At 38.7% G+C, this 26019-nt stretch overlaps 1 protein-coding gene across 3 annotated transcripts in view; it reads right to left on the bottom strand.

Moving 5' to 3' along the window:
• The window catches only part of FZD3 (frizzled class receptor 3), a 76258-nt gene extending 54158 nt beyond the window's left edge, over window positions 1-22100 (bottom strand). The window contains exons 1-3 of one of the 3 annotated variants that reach the window (XM_032265423.1): window positions 21958-22100; window positions 16057-16102; window positions 13135-13667 (exon numbers count right to left, since the gene is read on the bottom strand). In XM_032265423.1, the coding sequence (XP_032121314.1) occupies window positions 13135-13323 (189 nt within the window). In that variant the 5' untranslated portion in view covers window positions 13324-13667; window positions 16057-16102; window positions 21958-22100. The remainder of the gene's footprint in view (window positions 1-13134; window positions 13668-16056; window positions 16103-21957) is intronic. The other 2 variants (XM_032265424.1, XM_032265425.1) reach the window with 2 other exon arrangements.
• Between the last annotated feature and the right edge of the window lie 3919 nt (window positions 22101-26019).

Below are 26019 nucleotides of genomic sequence, written 5' to 3'. Positions count from 1 at the left end.
AAAAAAAAAAAAAAGGAAAATTGGTGATCAGCAGCTTCCTGATAAGAACTCAGGAGATGAGGGAGTGGGCTCAAACATGTGCACCAAGAGGCAAAATAGCAGCGTTTTACCGGTATATGACCTTCCTCGAGGAATGCTAGACTGACTGGTAAGGGAAGAATGTGTCAAATGAGTATGCATACAACTACAGTAAACACAATGTTCATGCAGCCCCCTCCCAAGAGCTAGCAGGCTACTGTGTATGCAGACAGCCCACCCCAAAGGAAGACTGAGGGAGAAGATCCAGAAGTATGCCAACATATAAAACCCTAAGTCAAATCAAACCGGGCACCTGATCTCTCAAGTCACCCACTTGGCCCTCTTCCAAGTGTACTTTACTTCCTTTCGTTCCTGCCCTAAAGCTTTTTAATGAACTTTGACTTCTCCTCTAAAATTTGCCTCAGTCTCCCACTCTGCCTGATCCCTTCAGTCAAATTCTTTCTTCTGAGGAGGTAAGAAGTGAGGTTGCTGCAGACCTATATGAATTCGCTGCCACCGGTAATGTACTTTGGTGCTGTGTGACCTGGATACATTCTAGCGCTAATACCAGCACTGTTCAAAGGGTCTTACACACATTATCTCATTTAACCTTTACAACAATCCTATTATTATTAAATCATTTTACAATACATGTGAAGAAAACGAGATACAGAAAACTAAGTAACTTTACCAAGATCACACAAGTACAAAGACAGACCCAGGATTAAGTCAAACCTTGGCATTCTTATCCAGAGCCCTAGCACTTAATGAATTTGTTGTACTTAATCTAAGTTTCAGTTTCCTCTTCTGTAAAATGGTCTTAATAATCCATAAGTAAAAATATATAGTTAGCATACAGAACACAATAAATAAATGATTAGCTTGAAAGGGACTGAGGAACAGGTGCAAGTTAATAGAGCTGTGGCAGGCCTACTTGGTGGGCATAAGGAGGAGCCTTGCTAAATTCCCTGTTCTCAATGCCAAGTGAGCCAGTTTTTAAAATGGGAATTAAGTTTTTAAAAAGCAAAACAAAACACAGATGAATCTCAAAATCATTATGCTGAGTGAAAGAAACCACACATAAAAAAGTAGATACTGAATGATTCTATTTATATAAAACTCTAGAAAATGGAAACTAATCCATAATGAAAGAAAGGAGATCAGTGTTGCTTGGAGCAGGCAGCAGAGAGCAGGGTGACTACAAAGCAGCACAAGAAAGCTTTTGAGGTGATGGAACTGCTCTGTATCTTGACTGTGGTGATAGTTTCACAGGATCTGTCAAAACTCATCAAACTAAATGCTTTACATGAGGGCAGTTTACTGTATTCATATTATATCTCAATAAAGCTGTTACATAAAAACAAATACAAATATAAATATTTTCCAACTAAGCAAATTGCCCTGATTTTAACCTTAACAATTTTTGACTTCAGCAAAATCAAAATTAAATGAGGTAGGCTAAACACTAAAAATCTGAGAACAAAAGTATAACATAAGAAATACTATTAAAGTTCTATGAAGTATAGGAAAGGAACTTTAGCTAACTGAATTTTAAAAGATTCATATTGAGTACTTCCCTAAACCATAATACTTTTGTTCACTAAATCAAGACCAGGGTATAGAAGTTTACAAACTGGAAAGTAACTTTCTAAAATTAAATTTCTGGTTTCTACAACAAAGGTGCACTACAGGGAACCTTCCATTCTTTGTTCAAATTCAAATCAACCAAGCCTCTGTGCTACCATTCTCTTTCTTCTTTCAAATTTCCATTCCTGTTACCATAGGAACCTGCTAGCTGACAAGCCTTCAAGCATAGCAACAGCCCAAGCTTAGCAAGGATGTACAGAGAGGACCCAGTCAAAGGCCAAAATTTGACTCATGAGAATCAGAATTCCAACCTTTGTCACTCTACAAAGGGTCTGGTAACCATAGAAACTGCACCCTATAGGGTTTGGGAGTATTATGATTAAATTCACTAAACATAAAACCAAATGTGGAATAGTCTTGAAAATTTAAAAATGGCTATTTCAGATCCCTTAGAATGAGAAATTATTCAAAAATAACTTTTTAGAATAATTGTAAGTGACTAAAAAAGATATCTTTAAAAAATCTCCTTTCTGTAACAATAAAATGCCTAATGGGAAAACGTTCAAACTTTAAAAATTATTTTGTATTTTAAAAAAACAACTCTAGGTTTGCAAAAACACCTTTAATCCTAAAGATTTATTTTCTTATTCAAATCTTAATTTTTAAAAATGTTTTGTGATAGCATATTAAATGCCTTCCAATACTCTTTCAGTGAGTGGGTTTGCAGAAATCTGTCATTATCACAGAAGCATATTTATTTTTACAAGTCAAAGCAGAATTCCCAGAGAAGTCCATAAATCTGACTTTTCTTTAGGAAGTAAACTTTTAATATTTCCAATATCATGGACAGTTTTGAATTAAGTCTCAAAAGATACAGTTTTACAAACCAAATTCCAACACATTTAATAATTTAAAACAAATCACTTTATAGTAATTTGTCACACAAGAAAATCAATTAAAAATTTCAGAAGCTATTTTTTGTCCTAAAGTCAGAAATGACTATATGCAATTATCTACTCCTTGTATGTGCCTTTTTCAATTTAGAAGCTTCTTAATTCCTGGCTAGTTTCTCCTCACATCAGGCTTCTTAAGAAGGCCATTTTGCTAGATGTTTGTTTAGGGAAAACCACCTTATTAATATTAACCTCAAAAAGTAACAAGGAAAGTAAATCTGTTTGATAATGCATGTATTCTAAAGATTAACATCATGAATTCTAAGAATACAAGAAGTTTCATTTTCTAAAAAGCCTATCCACAAAATGTTAATAATTATTGCTATATGGGCGTACATTATACTAGTCTCTTAAAATAAAAACAAGAACAACAGTAAAAAAAATCTGTCTTTCAAGGTTCATTCAAATACCATCTGCAATTTGAAGCCTTCCATGATTCCTTCCGCATACAATCACTCTCTTTGAATCCCCTTAGCACTCTGCTTTGTTGAGGTATTTACCAAGTTCTTTCTTATATTGTACTTATCCAATCAAAATATTTTTAATAAATACTAAATCTCAGACCCTGCACCAAGAGCTGAACAAAAAAGGACAGTTGAAATTTTTTAAAATAAAACTTCTTTACTAGTTTTACTATTTTAAAAGTATCACTGTGTTCCTTACAGACAAACCAGAAAATACAAACAAAAATGAAGAACATAGAAAACACAAAGAAACTGTACTAATTCAGGAACCACTGTTGGTCCTGGTGAAAATCCCACTACATCACTTACTGTGAATGAACATGCATATATGTTTTTCACCCAAACCAGGATGATACCATATTACTGTTTTGCTATCTACCTTACTTTTTTCAAACTAACAATGGATCAAGTAAAACAGAATTGTGATAAGTAAAGATGGAGAATATACACGCAGAAGAAACACGAAAGACCTAGAGATGAGAAAGTTGTGTTGCTTTCTTTGCTTAATTATACCAATTATAAGTACAAACACGTAACGTTGAAGGATTCAAGTCACTTTGACACTCCGCCCCCCACCAAAAAAAAGAAAAAGAAAAAAAGAAAAGTAAAATACCAGCATTCAAAACTATGTGGTAATCTTGGTACTAGAATTACCATTACTATCCCCACCAACCACAGAACTATTTATAGCCCTAGGAGATTAAGAGCTTAGGTATAGCACTAAAGCCATAATCATGACTACTGCCACCTCTAAGGGATTTAGGGTTTATAAAGTTCATGAATTAATTCAAACATGTATTTAGCAGATACTATGTGTGAGGTTCTGTGTCAGGTACTGGGCATACAAAGATGAGTAAAGACAAGCTCTACTTTCAAGGGGTTAAATTCTAGTAGAAGGAATAAAAATGTAACCAATTCCAACATCATAATATACACACAAAAATAGAGGTAAATAAAAAAACACACTGGTGAGCATGGAGGAGAGAGTCACTAACTTCTAGGCATCCCAGGTTTCACAAGGAAATAACATCCACACCAGGCCCTGAAAATTACGATATTTATTACCAAAGGGGATACTGTAAAAGCCTTCCAGGCAGAGATAGAATTTACAGACTTAATAGACTAAAGGAATGCTAAATTCTGTTTCACTGTGATGAAGAGCGCTTCTGAAGAGTAATGAGGTTAGGAAAATAAGTAGAAGCCAATTTGTGAATGTCTATTTTGCCTTGGATTTGATCCTCTGGGCAAGGACTGGCACTGATATTTTATTTTATTTTGAGATGGAATCCCACTCTGTTATCCAGGCTGGAGTGATGGTGCAATCTCGGCTCACCCCACCACCCAGGTTCAAGGCATTCTCCTGCCTCTGCCTACCAAGTAACTGAGACTACAGGCGTGCACTACCATGCTCGGCCTTTTTTTTTTTTGAGATGGAGTCTCGCTCTGTCGCCAGGCTGGAGTGCAACAGAGGTGTGTGCCACCATGGTCAGCTTTTTGCTTTTTAATTTTTTTTGAAAAAGAGTTTCGCTCTTGTTGCCCAGGCTGGAATACAGGAGCACGACCTCCACTCACCGCAACCTCCACCTCCCAGGTTCAAGTGATTGTCTTGCCTCAGCCTCCCAAGTAGCTGGGACTACAGGCACGTGACACCACGCCCAGCTAATTTTTGTATTTTTAATGGAGACAGGATGGTCTCAATCTCCTTACCTCATGATCCGCCCACTATGGCCTCCCAAAGTGCTGGAATTACAGGCAGGAGCCACCTTGAAACAACCAATTTTTGTATTTTTAGTAGAGATGTGGTTTCACCATGTTGGTCCGACTGGTTGCAAACTCCTGACCTCAGGTGATCCTGCCACCTCAGACTCCCCAAGTGTTGGGATTACAGGCATGAGCCACCGCGCCCAGCCGGCACTGTTATTTTATTTATTTATTTATTTTTAGACAGAGTCTTGCCATGTCGCCCAGGCTGGAATGCAGTTGCACGATCTCAGCTCAATGCAACCTCCGCGTCCACGGTTCAAGCAATTCTGTCTCAGCTTCCTCAGTAGCTGGACTACAGGCGCCTGACACCACACCCAGCTAATTTTTATATTTTTAGTAGGCAGAGATTTCACCACATTGGTCAGACTGGTCTCGAACTGCTGACCTCAGGTGATCCGCTCACTTTGGCCTCCCAAAGTGCTAGGATTACAGGTGTCAGCCACCACACTCGGCCCACTGTTATCTTAAAAAGTAATTTTCGGCCGGGCGCGGTGGCTCAAGCCTGTAATCCCAGCACTGTGGGAGGCCGGGGCGGGTGGATCACGAGGTCAAGAGATCGAGACCATCCTGGTCAACATGGTGAAACCCCGTCTCTACTAAAAATACAAAAAATTAGCTGGGCATGGTGGCGCGTGCCTGTAATCCCAGCTACTCAGGAGGCTGGGGCAGGAGAATTGCCTGAACCCGGGAGGCGGAGGTTGCGGTGAGCCAAGATTGCGCCATTGTACTCCAGCCTGGGTAACAAGAGCGAAACTCCGTCTCAAAAAAAAAAAAAAAAAAAAAGTAATTTTCACATATCTCATTTGATCCTTATAACCAATTCCATTCTAATAAGGGCACATGGATATTATATTGTTACTGTTGCACAGTTGATAAGTAGCAAAACTTGGACTTGAAGCGTTTTGTTTCTGAATTTTATACTCTTGCCAGTATTAAGAACCATCACGTATCAATAATTATGAAGGTGTTTCTGTCTCTGTAAAATAGTTGATGAAAATCATTGAAACACCACTTCCCACCTAGCAGATTGGTTTAAAACAAACTAACATTAAAGGAAAGTTGCCAAGAATTTATTATTTAAAGAAACAAACAAACATGACTACACATTATTCTGGTAGAGCTGTGAAGAAACAGATACTCTCAAATATTGTTAGTGGAAACGCAAAATGGTACAACCTCTATAGAGAGGTCTAGCAATATCAAGGAAAATAACACACACATTTGTACTTCTAGAAATCTATCCTAAAAATACGCTAGTCAAAATGTGAAAATACACTTGCAACATTTTAACAGCAAAAGACAGAAAACACAATTGTTTCCTATGTCCATCAACAGGGATTAAATGAATAACATTGTATATCCAACCCAATGGCGTAAAATTTGGCTATAAAAAAATAAGGATCATGTCATAATCATGAAGACAGCTATTATAAAAAACAAAACAAAACAAAATACCTAGTATTAGCCAAGATGTGGAGAAATCAGAACCTTGTGTATTACTGGTAGAAATGTAAAATGGTGCCACCATATGGAAAACACTTTGATAGTTCCTCAAAAAATTAACTATGGAATTAACATATGACCCAGTAATTCCACTTCTGACTGCAAACCCCAAATAATTTAAAGCAGGAACTCAGATTATATATTTATAGTAACACTATTTGTAACACCTTAAATGTAAAAACAACCCAAGTGTCCACTGATGGATAAATGGATAAGCAAAGCATGTTATATACCTAAAATGGAATGCTATTCAGCCTTAAAAAAAAGAAGAAAATTGTGACATATGATACATTGATGAATCTTGAGGACACTATATTAAATGAAATAAGCCAGTTGCAAAAGGACAAATACTGTGTGATTTCACTTATACCAAATGCCTAGAGTGGTCAACTTCAGAGGCAAAGAAAGTAAAATGGCAGTTGCCAGGGATTAGGGAGAAGAAAAAATGGGCACTGATTTGTTGTTTAATGAGTACAGATTTTCAGTTTTGGAAGAAGAGAAAACTCCACAGATACAATTATAATTATGTTGCATAACTGTATTATGTATATTTTACCACAAATTTTTAAAATTTTTAAAATGAAGAATATCTATAAATGTTACTATGAAATATCCAAGATACATTAAGTGAAGAAAAAAAAGCAATGTAGGGAAAACAAACAGTATAACTGTATCAAAAAAGATAAAAGACTATATTTAGATATATATTATATAAATATTTTATATGTGTTATATTTAAGGTTTTTAAAGGGAAGGATAAAAACTTTTTAAAAAATGGCTACCTTTAGGTGGAGGGAAAATATAAGATAGAGGTGAAAGAGGAATAGAAACTAGACTTCTCTGAATGTACCTTGAAGTATCATTATAAAATAAATTAAAAAAAAAAAAATTTAAAAAGTCATTCCTCAAAATCAAAATAAAACATTAAGAATCTAACAGTGTACTGTGTTTAACCACATGAAGAAAAAATATTTCAGTGACTTAAAACACAATAATTTCATTGTACATCCTTGCTGATAGACATCCCAAAGAACAAAAAGAAGTATAAAGAAATCTTAAACTGCTTGCTGTAATCATATTGTTAGTAATAATATCGCTAATATTATTCTGAAACTACATATGTGTATAATAAACTTGAGGATTTATTTGAAGAAAATAGAGAAACATGAATTTAAAGATACTAAATAAAATCCCTGGCCAGGCACAGTGGTTCAGATCTGTAATCCCAGCACTTTGGGAGGCCAAGGCAGGTAGACTGCTTGAGACCAAAAGTTTGAGACCAGACTGGGCAACATGGTGAAACCCTGTCTCTACAAACAAACAAACACACAAACAAAAAAACACAAAAATTAGCCAGGCACGGTGGAATGCACCCGTAGTCCCAGCTACTCAGGAGGCTGAGGTATGATTAACTGAGCCCAGGAGATTAGGACTATTGTGAGCCGTGATCGTGCTACTACGCTCTAACCCAGGTAACAGAGCAAGACCCTTTCTCAAAAACAAAACAGCATCCTGCAATATTACTTGAATTGCAAATATCAGCATAAACTCATGATGGACTTTCTCTTTAAAAAAAAAAAAAAAAAAAAAAGTATTCCCTAGCTCTGTTCATGAAAAGGCCTAAAAACGATTTAGTATCAATATACTTAGCACGCAGATAGTGGTCTCTAAGTATCATTTCCAAATGAAGAAACCAGTGCTTCCTACAGAAACTGATGATTCAGGGTCTGATGTAGAATTTTATGAAGTGAGCTTGAATCACACCAGAAAGAAAAGAAACTATTAAACACCAGTAGGGTGGTGTCAAAAACACTAAGTAGAGTCAGGCACAGTGGCTCATGCCTGTCATCCCAGTGCTTTGGGAAGCAAAGGCAGGAGGATAGCTTGAAGCCAACAGTTCAAGATCAGCTGGGACAACATGGTGAGACCCTGTCTCTACAAAAAAAGAGTTCTGTAAAATTAGCGAGGCATGATGGCATGTACCTGTAGCCCCTGCTTTGGAGACTGAGGTAGGGGGATTGTTTGAGCCTAGGAGCTTGAGGCTACAGTGAGCTATGATTGCTCCACTGCACTCCAGCCTGGGTGACAGAGCAAGACCTTGTCTCAAAAACAAAACACTCAGGAGCTGCCATGCAGAGGCTCCCACTACCAAAGTTGGAGCATTTTGAGCGTCAATAAGAATAATAACTGTGATAGATTTAAAACATCAAATATGTTTAAAAAAAAAAATCCTTGAGTCCACAATGAAACTTAAACCAAAAAAAACCCCTCAATGGTCACTTTTGATGGATGCTTGGTAATCAACTCATTATTCTGAAAACTAATAAAGGGGGAACAAGCAAGCATTTATCCTGTCTTTCTTATATAAACTGTACAGGAAAGTAATCCAATAGTCAATGAGAAGTTTCCAAATATTCCAGCTAAGAAATGAAGAAAGCTTCAATTACCTGCCACGGGGGGAAAAAAAAAAAAAAAAAGAAATGAAGAAAGGGTGACAATTAGAATACAACCATTTTGCAAACCCCTTACAAAATTATTGGTCTAGGAAAACATCAATGGCTGCGAACATTTATAAAAAGAGTAACAACTTAGTATTATGTGCTCCTGGCAGGAGTATGTTAGCTAACTATGAAGTATTCCTTCCAAAACAACAATAAAAAACCAAATTGGTGTCTAATCAAGTCTCTACAGTTCCTGTTTACAAAAATAAATGAGACAGAGATATGGTAAACAACACTACAGGGATGCAATCAGCGAAATAAAGACTATGAGAAACTCTGTAAGACAAATACATTACAGAGAAAAAGGGGAACAAGAAAGGAAAACCTACTAATTGAAACAGATTTAAGAGACACACAACTGGATGCATGTATGAATCCTGATTAGAAAAAGCCAATATGAAAAAAAAATGTGAAATATGCAACAGTAATTTGAACATTAATTTGATACTTGGCACTGATAAAGGAATAAAGGTATTGTATTCATATATTTTGAAAGATACCTTACTTTTCAGAGATATATACCAAAATATTTATGGATGAAATTTTGATATTTGGGATTTGCTTCAAAGTGACCCAGAAGGGCGTGCAGTCGTAATGAAACAAGACTGGCTATGAGCTGCTAATGTTTAAGGCTGAACACTGGACACATGGCATTTCATTATATTACTCTACTTATATTTGTATATACGGAAAATTTCTGTAATGGATTTTTTAGTAAAAAGCTCAAATTTGAGTTTGGATAACTGGGAGGCTGGTTCAAACATACTTTGTTCTTAATGAACCATAAAAGATACAGGATGTTCAGGCTTTTAGGCTCTGTGTTTCTATTAGGATTCATTCCATTCCCAGCTTCCCACACTTCCATTGTAAGAAAACATTAAATCATAAAAAATCTTTAATGAGAATAACAAACAAAAATAGGAAATTGAGGCAAACACAAACCATCCCAGGAGTTTTTCCTCTGATTATCCTATAGAGAGGCCTACTTTCCTATATACATGGCGGGGAGGGGAGTGGCAAGCAATCAACCTCCCAAAGAGATTAGATTGCTCCTCCCACATACTAACTGAAATTTAAAAACAGGGTGATGGGCAACAAAGAATAATGCTCTGTATTCACATAGCACTTTAACTTTTCAAAATTCTTTAACATAAATGTCACTTATCTCACTTGATCTTAACAATAACCCTGTAAAATGTCAGGAGAAAAATTTACTTCCAATTGGAAATCAACACAAAGAGGTCTCAAAACTAGTTAGTGACAGAATACAAGTCTCCTATCCCTATTCCAGTGCTTCTTAAACTAATCTGTTCCCATCCTAGCCAATATGTTTAATTATTCAGTATGGGGAAAAGTCTGCCCAAATCTTTTATTACCACTAGTCATAAATACCTGTTAATAGGTGGTTTAGTAAAGACTGCTACTGACATTTGTTAATTACTGCTCTATGCTGAACAGTTCCCAAAAATTAACTTAGCAATTTGGACAGCTCAAAATGGTTTGCAAAGCTTACAAATGATAATTTTTTTCCTATCAAAAGCTATTCATTTACAGGTAAAAGAGAATATCAAGTTAACCACTTAGAAAAATTTAGCATGTCTGTTTGTATGTTGATGTGCATGTTTTAGAAGACAGAAATAAAGAAATAAACATATTAGCAAGGATCTTCTTTTCTAACTTAATGGATTGATACTTATCTATTTAAACTTATCCAATCTCAATAAAAGTACAGAGTAGGAACCCTGTAGACACAATATAAGAACATCCAACTTGTTGACTGTGAATAATTAAATTTAAAATAACCCAGATTCTGCCCTTTCTCCTATTCGTGGTTACTCTAGCTTACTGCCAATATGCCATTGTGTTCCAGGCACTCGTTTTAACTCACAAAACAGTTAAGGAATGGACTTAGACCAGGCGCAGTTGCTCACACCTATAAGCCCAGAACTTTAGGAGGCCCAAGTGGGTAGATCGCTTTAGTCCAGGAGTTTGAGACCAGCCTGGGTAACATGGCAAAACCTTGTCTCTACAAAAAATACAAAAAACTTAGCCAGGGGTGATGGCACACACCTGTAGTCCCAGCTACTTGGGAGGCTGAGGCAGGAGGATCACCTGAGCCTGGGAGGTTGAGAATGTGGTGAGCTGTGATTACACCATAGCACTCCAGTGTGGGCCACAGAGACCATGCCTCAAAAAAAGCACAAAGAAACAAAAATGGAATGGACTCTAGGCAGGCTTAAAGCCTGAGGCCTGCTGAAAGATGTTACACCTAGGAAACTGTCTTTGAATTCATCCTGTCTCACAGCAAACACCCAAGAATGTGCTGGGTTTGCTCCAATTATGTGTGCCTGCTAAGCTGGTTCCTAGATCAGCAGAGGGATGGAGGTGGAGGGTGTCACCAGCAGCACTGAGCAGGCTGTATTGTCTGCTGAGTTTCCATGTCATTTGCTCCTAAAGAAACATTACACTCTCAAATTGTGTTTGATTATTCCTTCTGTCAGTGGCATCACTGTCCTGACAGGACAACCATGCAATATGCAACTATTCCCAGCATTACTTCAAATCATTACAGCCTTCTCTTAGAAACTATTACTCACTTAGGTGCTCTCCCTAGAATGTCTGAAATTCAAACAGAGGCAACTCGATTGTCACTAAAATATCTAGACTTGGGTATATTGGAGAAGGCAGAGAGAGTCTATCATGCTATCACTATGAATGAATGAACCTACAATGAGGGATGCAAATTCACTGGAGCAAATACATGGTACTTCTCCTACTTCCCTTTAGATGATTTAGAAATGGAATCTGGAATAGAATTAACATTTGTGAATCACCTATTGTGTACGATCACTGTGCCAGCTACTTTATAAACCTTTCATTTAATCCTAACAGCCCTTCAGGTGTATTATTATACTGCCTTTTCACAAATGAAGAAAACAAAGATCCAGGGTGTTAAGTAACTTGTCCAAAGTCTTAAAGCTTATTACATGGCAGAGCCAAAATCTGAACCCAAGTCAGGACAAACATCTTTATGACCTGCTTCTTATTAACCTATTTGCTTTCCGAAGGAGTTATGATTTAAAATGATACCAGAAATAAAAATGTTTCTAACTCAATTTTCTGTGAGAAATCAATAGCTTTAATCCATAGCAAAGACTAACATGCTTGGAACAAACTTACTGTATTAAACCAATACTCATTTTTATATATCCTAATCCAACAGTCTATAACCAAATCTCTTCTCTTCAACCAATTAGACCTCACGTATTCAGAGGAAAAGCAAAAAATGTTTTGTTCAACCTCTACAGCATTTTCAAATACATGGAATATATAAGATGCTCTCCTTACTTCAAAATCTATGAATAATAATCTTACAAATTTTCTCAGACTTAGTCTCCCTCAAAATGATGAATCTTTTGGTTTTATTATAAAGAGAAGAATTCCAAAACATGTAGGCTTCCACTTGCTTAAAGCACTATAGAAATAGACTAAAGACTAATGTATCAAACACTGCCTCTAAATTATATTATGTAGCCACGTTAATATGAGAATATGAATAAATGATAAAAGCTATCACTTATAGAGTACTTATTATGTGCCAAGCACTATACATGTATTTTCACTTTGCGCCTTACAGAAGCCTCTAAGTTACAAGCAAAGAAACTATGCTTGTAAGAGAAAGTTGATATAACTTGGCCAAAGTATATAGCTAGAAAGTGGTAGAGGCAGAATTCAAACCCAGGCTGGTCTAACTCAAAGCCTATGCTATTATTACCACTGGTTACTGCCTCCTAGTTCTTATCTGGTATATATACTCCTGTCCTCAATTATAAAACCATTATAGACATATATACACTTATTTAAACCTATTATTAACTATATCAATTAAAGTGTTCATAGTTTCTAAATTTGAAATGGTTTCTAAACTGAAATCATTTAAAAATGCTGAAGAATTACCATTAAAAAATTCAAATAAGGCAGCAAACTTTCCTAAAATTCTGCGAGATCAAGAACAGATAACTCATACTGACAAACACTTTTTCATTGCCTGGGAGTTATTCTTGAAATTTAAACTTCTTAATGGCTATTAATGTCTCATTTTCTGATGTTTCAAATTTCTTTATAAAAGTATAATGTCTAAAATATAACAGTAACATTCACCAAACATGAATTCTTCAATCTATTAGAGTCTGAGGCAAAACATATAAAATTTTAAATGTATAAGATATAATTTTAAATAACATATTATTTTCCTGTTGTTTATCAAACATACTCATTGATTGGTTGACGGGCCAACGTAAGAGTCACTTACTAAGATATGTCAAATAATAGATCAAGTCTTACCTCCATTGCTAAAGCTGCTGTCTGTTGGTCATAATGATTCAGAAGATTAGGCATGAAGGTAGTATTATAAGGCAAATCTTGGCACATCCTCAAGGTAATAGGTTCACAAGAAAACAAACTGTGCCCACCTATATGCCCCACGAACATAGTCAAGGGCCAAAAAGAGAAGACGATCCAACTCACAGCCATCCTTCCTGGATCTGAATGAGATTCGGATGATCAGGCCTACTCAATACGTATTTTAGATATTTATACACCTGCAGGTCTCAGCTTGAAGGTACTTCTTCTATGTCTTACTGTTAAGTTCTTCAAACAGTTAAATACTCTTCGCACCGTCAGAGGTTTGTTAGCTTGGTCTCACAAAAGGCGTTTGTTTTTGGTTTCACAATATGGGAAAATGACATCATCTTGTCTCTTCTTTTCATTTTATTACATGGGGCACATTTGGCCAACACATCAAGTTGATCAACCACATTCCCAAACCACAGATTCCATCTTAGGAGAAGAGCTATTTCTTCCTTCGACTGAAATATCTGAAAAGCATTATTTTAAAAATGAGAGACATTAGTCACTTCCTCCCAAAGTATTATGGACTTGGCATTAAAAATCTTTGATGAGAGATATTATACTGACCTAACAGTTAATAATATGTGTGTACTTTATAGACATAATTTTTCTACTTTATCATTTATGCTATAGCTGAAATGATCCTTAAATAACCTTTAAATGCAAATTTAATTTTCTTCCCTCAGTTGCTTCTATAATACATGGTTTAACTTTTCATCTGTGATGAGAATTTTTCAACGGTCACTATAATTGATCTATTTTGAAAAATTCTTATGCTATTGTCCTAAATTTTATTTAAATGATATATATTATGCTTATAACCTAAATTATCAAACTTAAAATTGTATGCTTTAATCTTGAATAGTATATTTTTGCATTAACTGATGTGGCAGAAGACATCCGTGAAAGTGGTCTGAAAAGTAAGTCAAAAGATACGGATTCAAGCCTCTTTCTAGCCGTGTGAACAAAAACAGACCACTTAAGTTCTATGCACCCAGAATTTTTCTTCTTGAAAATGATTCCAATACCACCTTACTCACAGGGATGATATGAGTGAATCATAAGATAATGTATGCAAAAATACTTTATAAATGGTAACTCAGTATTAAACATTAGACATTTTAATCACTGAGTTAGTTTATACAAATGCTACCTCTATCAACCAATACTGAACTGATATATAGAAGGTTCTAAAATATTAGGAAATTTTCACAGTATTACATTTTTTTTTTAGATAATACAAAAATTTAGTCGCACAGATGTAGCACTAGACTTAGAAATATTTCATCAACAAACGGTCATTATACACAGCCATGCTGCACAGAGAAGAGAAATTATCCCTAAAAAGTCACAGCAAAAATAGAAATAATTCCCAGTTATTATTTCCACGGAGCTTTAGAATTTCTCACTTGTATGTACTTTCCAGGGGCAAAGATACATGTGATTCTCAATTGGAACTAAGAGGGTGTGGGTAGAATGGAAGGCAGGTCTGGTATGAAAAAAAACCATATTCTAAGCTATCACATTTTGATTTGGTTTAGTAATGATGTTAACTTTGCTTTTATTTCATTTTGTTTCATACGCACTGAATAGTCTTATGTTTGTTGTGGTGAGCCTAGGTTGGGAAAAGATAAAAAATTCAGGTTCAGAAATTCTCAAAGATCCAGATGAACAGGTCAACTCAAATACTAGCACCTATGATAACTTAGACAAGAGATCTGGAACTGCTTTGACTTAAGCAGGGTAAGAAACTGTCCTTTGCACATTACCAATGATTGGGACCTCTATGTCCCAAGCTTCAGTTACCAGGCAGAAAACTATTGGTAGAAAGTAAAACAGTGGCAGAATCTTCCCCATTTCTCCCTTTAGTAGATGGTCTTGACTAACAGAAGGGAAAAAGAAAAGTCTGTGGTCCCTAGAATTAGGAAATGAGGTTAAATGCAAACCCTGCTCAAGAAGCCTTAAAGCTCCCTTACGTTCTGTATCAGAAATTTCTGAAACAGCTTCTTGGCCTGCCATATTTTTTTCTCCCCACAAATGTTGAGGTCTGTCTATAGAAAACTGTTATTAACCACAGTTAAAAATATACTTATCTTAATTACCATGCAGCACAGTAACAATTATGTGTATCATTAAATATGTCAAATAACTGTTGAAAGTTTTATTTGATTGTAGTATTAAAATATCCATGTAAGTTCGGTCTTTGTAGTTTATTGCTTATGTAGCATGTTCATTTGCTTGCAACTAAAAAAATTAAAGGGAACATTACTCCCTCTTGAATATGTATACAGTAACACCAAGAATTTCAAAAATTTCATTGAGGCTAATTTAGTTTTCAAACAGGTATGGGTTTCAAATCAATGGGTCAAAGAAGACTACCACATAAAACCTGAGGAAGAAACTGACCAATATCTCACTGAGCTTTCAAAACTAGCTGAAATGTTCCCTTACATTTCTGCCTATTCCATCTATTTTACCTGGTTTCCTCTTATTATTCCTTTTGCCTTACTTGCAAGTAAAGCATCCTACCTTCTTATAAAAGTGCTTCCTTATGTACCATGACATTCAAATTACTATGTACCAAGATGCTTTTGTAAAATCTACTGTTAAGCTGTGAAAGGACAATAATCTTGATATAGCAAGACTGTAGTTTATGATTATTCAAAGAAGGGAAAAAAACAACAGTGGAATGCAGTAAGACAAAAAGAAAACAGGCAAACCATAGGTGTTATTTAAAGAATTTTCATTTTCCTCAAAATAGCAGTTCTCTAATCTTAAAGTGTAGCAGTTTCATGGATTCCCCCATAGGTCTAAGAAATCTGAATCTTGGAGAATGAAACACATTCTAATGATTACCTCAGGTTACAAGTGCTTCATGAGTCAGGTCTTGAGAAATGCTATCCTAGAACAAAATAATTAAAAAGAATAAAGGTATAGTTTATGTAATTATAAATATAAAATAAATTTTAAAAATATAAGCAGATAAGGGATAATATTTTAATAGAAAAATAAGCAAAGGACATAAATTTACAAAAGAAATACAAATAGCCAAGAAACATATGAAAAGATATTCAAATTCACTAATAATAAAAAATGTAAATGTGAGATAAGATTTTTGCCAATCAGATGGGAAAAAACAATAATGATAGAACACAGTATAGCGTGGGGATATGGGGTAAAGAACCCCTTCAAACATTTCAACATTTTCAAATGCTATTAGTAAATTAGTTGGTACTTTAAAATAAAAAGTAGCAGGCCGGGCTCGGTGGCTCAAGTCTGTAATCCCAGCACTTTGGGAGGCCGAGGTGGGTGGATCATGAGATCAAGAGATCGAGATCATCCTGGCCAACATGGTGAAACCCCATCTCTACTAAACATACAAAAAAATTAGCTTGGTGTGGTGGCACGTGCCTGTAGTCCCAGCTACCCGGGAGGCTGAGGCAGGAGAATTTCTTGAACCCGGAGGGCGGAGGTTACAGTGAGCCGAGATCCCGTCACTGCACTCCAGCCTGGCGCCTGGTGACAGAGTGAGACTCTGTCTCAAAAAAAAAAAAAAAAAAAAGTAGCTACTTATATAAAAAATCATTAAAATGTACACAATTTCATCCAATAAATCCATCTTATAACTAAGTAAACACATACATACACATGATGCACAACCAAAATATTAGTGTCACATTGTATCTAAAAAAAAAAAAAAAAAAAAACTAAAAGTTGTAAACAACCTAAAAGTCTACCAATAAGAAATTGGTTAAATTAATTATGGTGCAACCACAATAGATTATAGTTACTAAAAATGATGAGCATAAGCCTGTATTTGTTCATGTGGGAAGACAGTAAGAACAAACAGAAAAAAAATTAAAAAACAGTTCACAAAACAGTATATGTATATAGCTCCCATTTTGTCAGAAAAAAATAAGTATATGTAATAAAGTAAAACTATTTTGACTGTTTAAAAATAAAATATTAAATGCTTTATGGGAAATAATGAAAAAACCTGTAGTACATTATTTTGTGTATGAAGTGATTAACTCTGCTAAATCTATAAATGTATGCTGACTAGCTGACAAGAATAAAAACTAGCAAAATGACTGGTTTATTGACTACTAATTAAGCAACAAGCCAAGGAATACACTACTGTTCTATTGTACCTAGTAAGAAAAGCAAATCAGTGATGATCAATTTAGTAAGAGTCAAAATCTGATTTTCAATACTAAAAAGAGTCAGATAACCAATCAACTGAATCAAATGGTACACACAATTTTAAAAACTTCTGATAAACATTCCTGGCTGGGCATAGTAGCTCACACCTGTAATCGAAGCATTTTGGGAGGCCAAAGCAGGCAGAGCACTAGAGGCCAGGAGTTTTGAGATCAGCTTGGCCAACACAGCAAAAACCCATCTCTACTAAAAATACAAAAATTAGCTGGGCATGGTGGCATGTGCCTGTAGTCCCAGCTACTCAGGAGGTTGGGGCTCCAGAATCACTTGAATGTGGGAGGCGGAGGTTTACAGTGAGTGGAGAATGCACTACTGTACTCCAGCCTGGGTGACAGAGTGAGGCCCTGTCTCAAAAAAAATAAATAAAATTTAAAAATTTAAACTTTTGATAAACATTCCAAATAATATGTCTCCAATAACATTGAATTATCTGCTTCTAATCATGATCAACTGAGTATGCCATTTTTCCTAAGGTAAGGTCATCCATGGAAAAGTTGTAAGTTGAAGTTCCAGACTTTCAGGACATAACAAAGATTCTGGACCCAAAGACATCCTACCAAAACATAGCAAGTCATTAAATAAAGGTTAACACTTGTTTTGGGCATTCTTATTATCATTTTTTTTATTATAAGAAACTGTAGCATATCAACTGGGGAAAAAAAGGGACCTACTAGATTAACATAATTGGAGTAAGCAGCTTCAGGGGCCAGGGCCCTGTAAAAAGTGAATGCTATGCAAGAGTTGCTCATGTCCTTTGTGTGGGAAAAGAGACATATTCACTTCTCCATAGAGCTACATAGGCTATCTGGAAAACTGATTTCAGACTAAGTTACTTGGTTAACACTCCATCAGAAAACAAAAAGAACCAGATACTTTAAAGCTTACACATTTCTATTTTTATGAATGTGTAACATCAGGAATTTTATATTTCCCAATCATTATTTATCAGGTTTCTTTTGATGACAAAAAGTAAAAGTCCTTAAAATAATATCAACTAAGTATTTGTCCTGAAACACAACAATAAAGGGAAGAAATTCCAGTCTTGGAAGACTGTCTTCCCTGGCTGGCTGCAAAATCAGACCCAAAGAACTCAGTGGGAAACTCAGGAGGTGGCAACTGTGAAGTGGAAAGCAGGCTGAATCCCAGAAGAAAGGATGATGAGAAAAGTGGGCCCTAAGGGCTTGTCAAGGGGTTCTACAACAAAGGATTATGTCCAGCAACTCTATTCCAATTCACACTTTCTTTAAGGAAAGGATCCATTTCATCGTTCTGCTGAGATTTCATTTTCTTGACACCTAATAAATGTAGGTAACATTTTGCATTTCCAATTGAGAAAGACCATCTAAAGGTTGTCTCAAAGTAAATGCTGGTTATATAGTGGCTACAGAGGGAACAGGAGGGATATTCTTTGTCTTTTCTCAGACACGTTATCAAGAATACATTGCAAGGATTCGAAATGACTACGAATAAAAATTTCTTCTCTTAAGGAAATTATTGTCTTGTTAGACAAAATATACAGAGTATATACTCATCGCTCCAATGTTACTTTCCTTTTCTTAAAGTCTATGTAGTCCTTGGCCCTTTGCCTACTGGTTGTTATAAAAAAGTTTATATGGTTTCATATTTAATTCACAGGACCTAGAGTCCTATTAATCTCTTTTCTGAACTTTCCTACTTCATCTAAAATTTTTAAAGTCCTTCTTGTGATCATCTACTGATTACAACAACTAACCTAATCTTTCAATGTGTTAAGTGATTAAGGCTTAAAACACACACATACATGCACACACAGAGGAAAAATAAATCCATCTAGGTTCAAAATTTAAATGAATGGTAGGCATCAAAATTCTGTTCAATTTAGAAATTATTAATTACTAAGACTAAAGAATATAGAAGATCTTTAAAAAGTAACCCAAAAATAAAACTGGAAAAAGACAGATTCTGGGACTTAAAAAAGAGCTGAAATTTCAGCTCAGCTTCCCTTAAATCTGCTATAAAAAAATTCTCTAATACCAAGCCCCTGCTTTCCTCCCCTTAACAAGGCTGTATGGTTTTGCATGCTTTGACTACAGAATTATTTCAAAGAGACAAAATCTGGGGACCAGGATTTGGCTTTTAGGTCCAATAGCCTAGTTATATTCATCTCAAACTTCATATACAATGCACTTCTTGAATATACCAAACAGTCAATAGTTCCCAACATGAATTGGAAAACAAAAAGAAATTCATTTTTGACATAGTAGGTAAAACTCTTTCCTAGCCAGTGAGAAGCTGTTACGCTTCATTTGTTCCTGGTATTATAGAACTATCACTACTGAAAATCTAATTTTTTTCCTCGAGACTCTACCACGCATTTTTCTCCAATTGATACTGAATAATTTATTCAGTACATATTTTCAAAATCATTCTTTTTATTTTTGTGGACAGCTGCAGTTTTAATCAAGCATAATTCTAGAGTTCTAGGGTTAGGAAAAAAAAAACAAAAACAACTTGAGGCCAATACTCAATGAAGTGGTAAGAACTGTTTCCGACCATCTGCCTCTGAAGGAAAAGAAAGTCAACAGCAGCCTAACATCAACAAATTCACATGCTCAGAAAAAGTTTTGAATATAAAATCTTAGAATTTCCCTGTCAAACTATTATGAAATTTAAGTCTGTTTCCTGGGAAACAGAAAACTTAGTGTGAGCGGAAAAACTCCTCTCTCCTTCCCCAGTGATAAAGCTTTCACTTTGTTCCATACAAAAAGAGAATGCGCACTTTGCTATTAAATTCCCCTCACCCTCTCTACTTGAAATATCTCAATCACAGAACTCCCAAGAAATATCTACCTGAATGCTCAAAGCACAAAATAAAGCTCAGAAGCATAGTGTAGCTAGGATGAGGAAATAGCTCATTGTCTTTCTTCTTCTTTTCCAAATGGGACACTTTCATAGATTGAGGAGAGATGGAGATAGAGAATATTAGTAATGGATGAGGGAAAAGGGTAGCAGGAAAGAGAGAGTAGAATGATAGGCTTTACCAGTAATTTACTTATTTTCTTAATAGTTTCAAACAATGGGGCGGGAGGATATGGCACAAGAAGGGCTGCATCTTAATTATATTTTATCTTCAGCTCCATCCTTCCAGCCCTGCCCAGTCAAGCTCTTAAACCTTTCCTAGGCTCTCCAACTCCGAATTTTTAAAAAAAATCTTTGTGGGTTTTTTTCTTTGTTTCCGGAGGAAAAAGATAGTTTTGATTTGTTTAAAAGTAAAGAGGGAAAGCATTATCTTCAGGAGTAACCACTTCTTAACAAACAGAACTAAGGGTTTCTATTCCTTTCCCAGCCTACAAAGCAGGAACCGCACCAGCACACCACCAAAGACTAAGTAGGGTGAGGGAGGGGCGTTACATCCCCAGGGGTAGGCAAGTCTTTGTTTCCTTGCTCACGTTATATTGGCCTTGCAAAGTCACTCAACTCCCGTCACTAAGCATTCCGGATCAGAACTACTTCTCTAAGACGAGGCAGTGTCTGAACACTTTCCCGTAGCACTCACTGACGCGGCTGTTCTGCTCTGCAGCATCTCCCTCATTCCAGCCGAGAACCAAAATTCAGAGTCATTCTACACTGGGCAAAACGCCGGACCTCCTTCATGGGGCAGATCTCTCTAAATCTGGAGTCCTCTCCACGGCCTCAATTCATGGCACGTGCTTTTGTTCTTAAAAACAAAACCAAGAAAAGCCCCCTTGCCTTCTGCTACAACAGGGGGATCGAACTCAAGACTAAGATGGAAAACGCCTCTAGGAAGATGTTTATATGTCTTGAAAGGCACAAGGCTCCTTAACCTTGCCGGCTGTTTCGCCGCAGCTTGATTTCAGAGGCGGCCCCTCGGGGATCCGGCGGCGCCCGCTCCACCGCAAACCCACAGCCCGCGGAGGGGGCAGCCGGAGGAAGAGCGCGGAAGGCAGCAAGGACTTTGGAAACTGATGGGCGGGAGGGGACAACTTTCAGGCGTGGGCAGGCAAAGGTGGGCCCGACGCTGACCCGAGCCGGAGCCGGGAGCCTGGCGGCGCGCGCCTCGGGCGGCCAGGAGTCCCCGGCGCATTGTCCTCCGCCCACGCCCCCCGGCGCCCCCCGTTGCAGCCGGCTCCGGCCGGGCCCCTCTCCGAGCCGCGCAGGGTCTGGGCCGGGATGGAGGCGAGCAAACCGCGGTCCACACTCGCACAGGTTGCCGAGCGCCGGCTCAGGGAGGACAGGGTTAACCGTCTCCCGGGGCAGCTCGCCGCGTCAGCCCTGAGCCCCAAACTAGGCGTCCCCGCGCCCCCCGGCCGCCACCGCGGGCCCGGGCCCCAGCTCCGCCGCCAGCCCCAGCCCGGCGCCCAAGGCTTTTGTTGTGGCCGCGACGAGAGAAACGATCCCTGAGGAGGAGGCGCCGGGCTGCAGCTGGCTCCTCAGCGCGGGCTGAGGCGGAGCAGCAAGCGCCTCCTCGGGCTCCACACTCGCCGCTCCCTCTCCCGCCGCCCTGGCCTGGGGGCCTGCACGCTTCGGGGGGCTCACCTCAGACCCCGGCCCCTGGCTCCAAGGGGTGGGGGCTGCAGCGCCGGCCGGGGGCGGCCGCGCGTCCCTCGGGTACCCGGAGCGGCCGAGGACCGCCGGCGCGCGCCTCGGAGCCACCGCGAGCTTTCGCGAGCGCCTAGGCGCGCCGCCCGGGGAGCGAGCGTACGAGCGCGCTCACGCACGGCGCAGGCGCACTGAGCACGCTCGGCCGAGCGCTCCGTCCTGGAGCCTCGGCGCTCAGGGCTGGCCGGGCGCGCCTCGTTGTTCTCTGCCTCGCACCCTGAGTGACGCCTGGAGCTGCCCTGCCCCGGCGTGCTCGTTCTGAGCCCTGGAGGCGTTCATCTGAGCTGCGCTTGGTGCCCTCCTCGCAATGCACTCCCTCGCCGTATGACACAGCGTGGATGTTGTGATTGCAGGACCACCTATACCTGGTCTGAGAACCAGAGATGCCGACCTCGGGACCTGGGGATTGGGGGTGCTCAAGAGGCAGATCCCTGGATGCTGAGGGTGGAATGGGGTGCAGGGGGTGGTGGCACCTGGCCAGCTGCAGAGCTCCACGCGAAACAGGGTAGTAGACAGAACAGGCTACTCGCCCGGGATAGTTCTTAAGCTCTTGGCCAAGATCTTAGGAAACAGGTGGAGCTGGGCGTTACTGGTGCGCGCCCCATTTTTTGCTCCTTAGGAAATATTTTTCCTCTCCTTTTCTACATAAGCGGCTTTAGAGTTGAAAGAGTTCTCCAAGGTCATCTAAACCGAACCTCTCATTTTTCAGACGAGGAAGAGAACGCCCCAAAAGGTTAGATTTACCCAAAGCCATGCAGCGTTTTAACGACAGGGCCTGGATTCATTCCCACCTAGGGCTGTTTTTCTTTTCACTGCACCGTTTAACCTGTCTTTTCTTTCTCTTCTTTTTCGTTTCTCCTCAACCTAGATTTCATGGGCATCATTTTGTTCTGTTGGTAGCACATAGGACTAAGAGAAATTGAACGATGTGAATGGACTTAGCACTATTAGAACTGTACATTTAAAAATGGTTACGATGCTGCATTTATGTTATCTGTATTTTACAATTTTTTTTAGAAAGGCGCTTAATTGATACATGTTAAGTAAATGTTGAAGAGTTTCGGAGTTAGACCTCGAGTTTCACATCAGAAGGTGATTTGTGATCACCTGTGTGAACAGCATGATAAATGAGATCTGAAATGACAGTTTCAGTTTCTCTAATAAGTAAATTCTTGTTCAGTAAACAAGGTTTAAAATAATAATATCGATTCTTGGTTGATTCTTGGCAAAGCGGTGTATCCTCTGGAGCCAGAGGTGCCTCTGTGGAGAGTGAGTGAGGGGGGCAGAAAGTGAGGGGGAACTGTGTGTGTCAGATCCCTTGTAGCTGGGGAACCTCCGGAGATGCGCTGTGACATGCATTTTTATTCAATGTACGCATCATCTGGTAAAGACTGTGAGGCATAGGACACATCATAGCTCAACATCACGAGGTGGGAATGATGTAGAAATGATCACTACTGTATTGTCGTGACTAAATCTCACAAAAGGAACATGGAGTGGAAAAAATCCAACACAATATATGTAAGTGATGATGCCTCTTCAGAAAAATAAAACAAAAAAAACCTAGCAATACTATGTAATGTTTATGAGGGCAAATGTACATACAATAAAAGCTTAAAAAGGACAGAAAGGCCGCACACCAGTTTTGTGACAATGACTGCCTCTAGGCAGGCAGGGAGGGGAATGAGACAAAAGAAGGTTCTACTGTATGTATGAAATACACACAAATGTAACATTTTTTAAAAATCTCTGTGGAGAATCAGTGATGTTTCTTATGAAAGTGTTCAAACCTTTCTTTATGTTTGAAATATCCCCCTTAAAAGTAATTAATGTTTGGGACTGAACAAGGTGGTACACGCCTGTAATCCCAGCATTTTGGAGACCAGCCTGTGGGAACATAGCAAGATCCTGTCTCTACAAAAATTAAAATTAAAAAAATGGCCTGGGAGGATTGTTTAAGCCCAGAATTTCAAAGCGGTAGTGAGCTATCGTTGTGCCACCACACTGTGGCCTAGGCGACAAAGCCATTCCTCTCTTAAAAAAAAGAAAGTAACGTTGCAGTGTCACAGACATTGAGCTCTATGTGCTCACTGTGAACACAGACGGCGTGGATGGAGTGGCTCAGGTTCTTTTGGGATGACAGTAGTCAGATGACGAGGTGCAGGACAAGAGGAGGCCAAGAAGGCGTTGGGTTGAGAGGCAAGAAGAAAGAGGCCACCTTTTCAGGGATGAAAATATTCAAATCCAACAGGGCTAAAGGAGATGCTCTCTATAATCCCATGTCTCTTTCATTCCATGGTTGTAACCACCAATACGAAGTCTTTAATGAGTGGGAACTTCACACAGCACTCCCGATGCTGTTAAAACTGGTCTTTTTCTGGATGAACCTGTTTTGAAACCATAAAAGCTAACTGGTAATGCATGGTAATTTAGTATTGCATCTAGTACCTCCCCCAGGCCGCCCCCTCACCGCCCCTGCCCCCAAGGCTTTGTTTATTCATTTAGGTACAACCTGGTCATGTGGAAAAAATCACTAGGCTGGAATTCAAACAACCTAGGTTTTAATTTCAGTTTGGCCACTTACTGATCCTTTTTTTTTTTTTTTGGAGACAGAGTCTTGCTCTGTCACCAAGGCTCAAGTGCAGTGGCGCAATCTCGGCTCGCTGCAATCTTCACTTCCTGGGTTCAAGCAATTCTCCTGCCTCAGCCTTCCAAGTACTTGGGACTACAGGTATCTACTGCCACACCCAGCTAATGTTTTGTATTTTAGTAGAGACAGCATTTCACCGTGTTGCCCAGGCTCATCTCCAACTCCTGAGCTCAGGCCATCCACCCGCCTTGGCCTCCCAAAGTGCTAGGATTACAGGCGCAAGCCACAGCGCCTGGCCACTGATCCTTTTTTTTTTTTTTTTTTTGAGACGGAGTTTCGCTCTTGTTACCCAGGCTGGAGTGCAATGGCGCAATCTCGGCTCACCGCAACCTCCGCCTCCTGGGTTCAGGCAATTCTCCTGCCTCAGCCTCCTGAGTAGCTGGGATTACAGGCACGCACCACCATGCCCAGCTAATTTTTTGTAGTTTTAGTAGAGACGGGGTTTCACCATGTTGACCAGGATGGTCTCGATCTCTTGACCTCGTGATCCACCCGCCTCGGCCTCCCAAAGTGCTGGGATTACAGGCTTGAGCCACCGCGCCCGGCCAATCCTTTTTAACCTAAGGAAAGCAACAGCTTCTATGAACTTCACTTTTTCTTTTTAAACTGAAGATATACAAATGCTTCCTATTTAAAAATTATAAAACAGGCCTGTGGTGACACATGCTTATAACCCCAGCTACTCTGGAGGCTGAGGCAGGAGAAACGCTTGAACTTGAGAGGCAGAGGTTGCAGTGACCCGAGATCGCCCCGATGCACTCCAGCCTGGGCCAGAAGAGCAAAACTCCGTCCCCTCAAAAATAAAAATAAAAACTATAAAACACAACAGAAACACTGGGTTTGTACCTTTAAGTCAGAGGACAATGCATTCTTATTTATTTGGAAAAACAAAGATAGTGACAACAGTCTTTTGTTGCTGTTTTGTTTTGCTTTTTGTTGTTGTTGACTGCCGCCTATAAGAACTGCTTTACATTGACGAAAGAACCTCTGTTCTGGAATTTTGAACTTGTTGATAACCTCCAGCACTTGTTCATAACTCTGTAACAGCTGGTTACCTGTATGAGCCTTCTATTAGTTATTTGTATATTGCAGTTTCTAGTCTTCCTCTTTCGCTTTCTTTTTTATCCTTGTATTCTCATTCTGCTTATTACAAGGCAGGCACTCAATAAACTTAATGAATTGGACAGGATTTTAAGAGTTCCCAAATTTAGTTATTCTTATTAGGGCATGCCATCTGCTGGTTCCCTGGTGTATCTGTCAGTCAGCGTGAATTCTATAATCTAATACATTGAAATTTGCATTGAAGCATTTGTGTGTCTGTGTGTTGCGCAATTCCTCCCGGCCCCATC

Source organism: Sapajus apella, unplaced genomic scaffold (assembly GCF_009761245.1).
Source record: "Sapajus apella isolate SASKATOON/1434 unplaced genomic scaffold, GSC_monkey_1.0 scaffold150, whole genome shotgun sequence".
NCBI lineage: Eukaryota > Metazoa > Chordata > Mammalia > Primates > Cebidae > Sapajus > Sapajus apella.
Note: the sequence above shows the minus strand (reverse complement) of the source record. Positions and strands in the feature narration are given on the sequence as shown.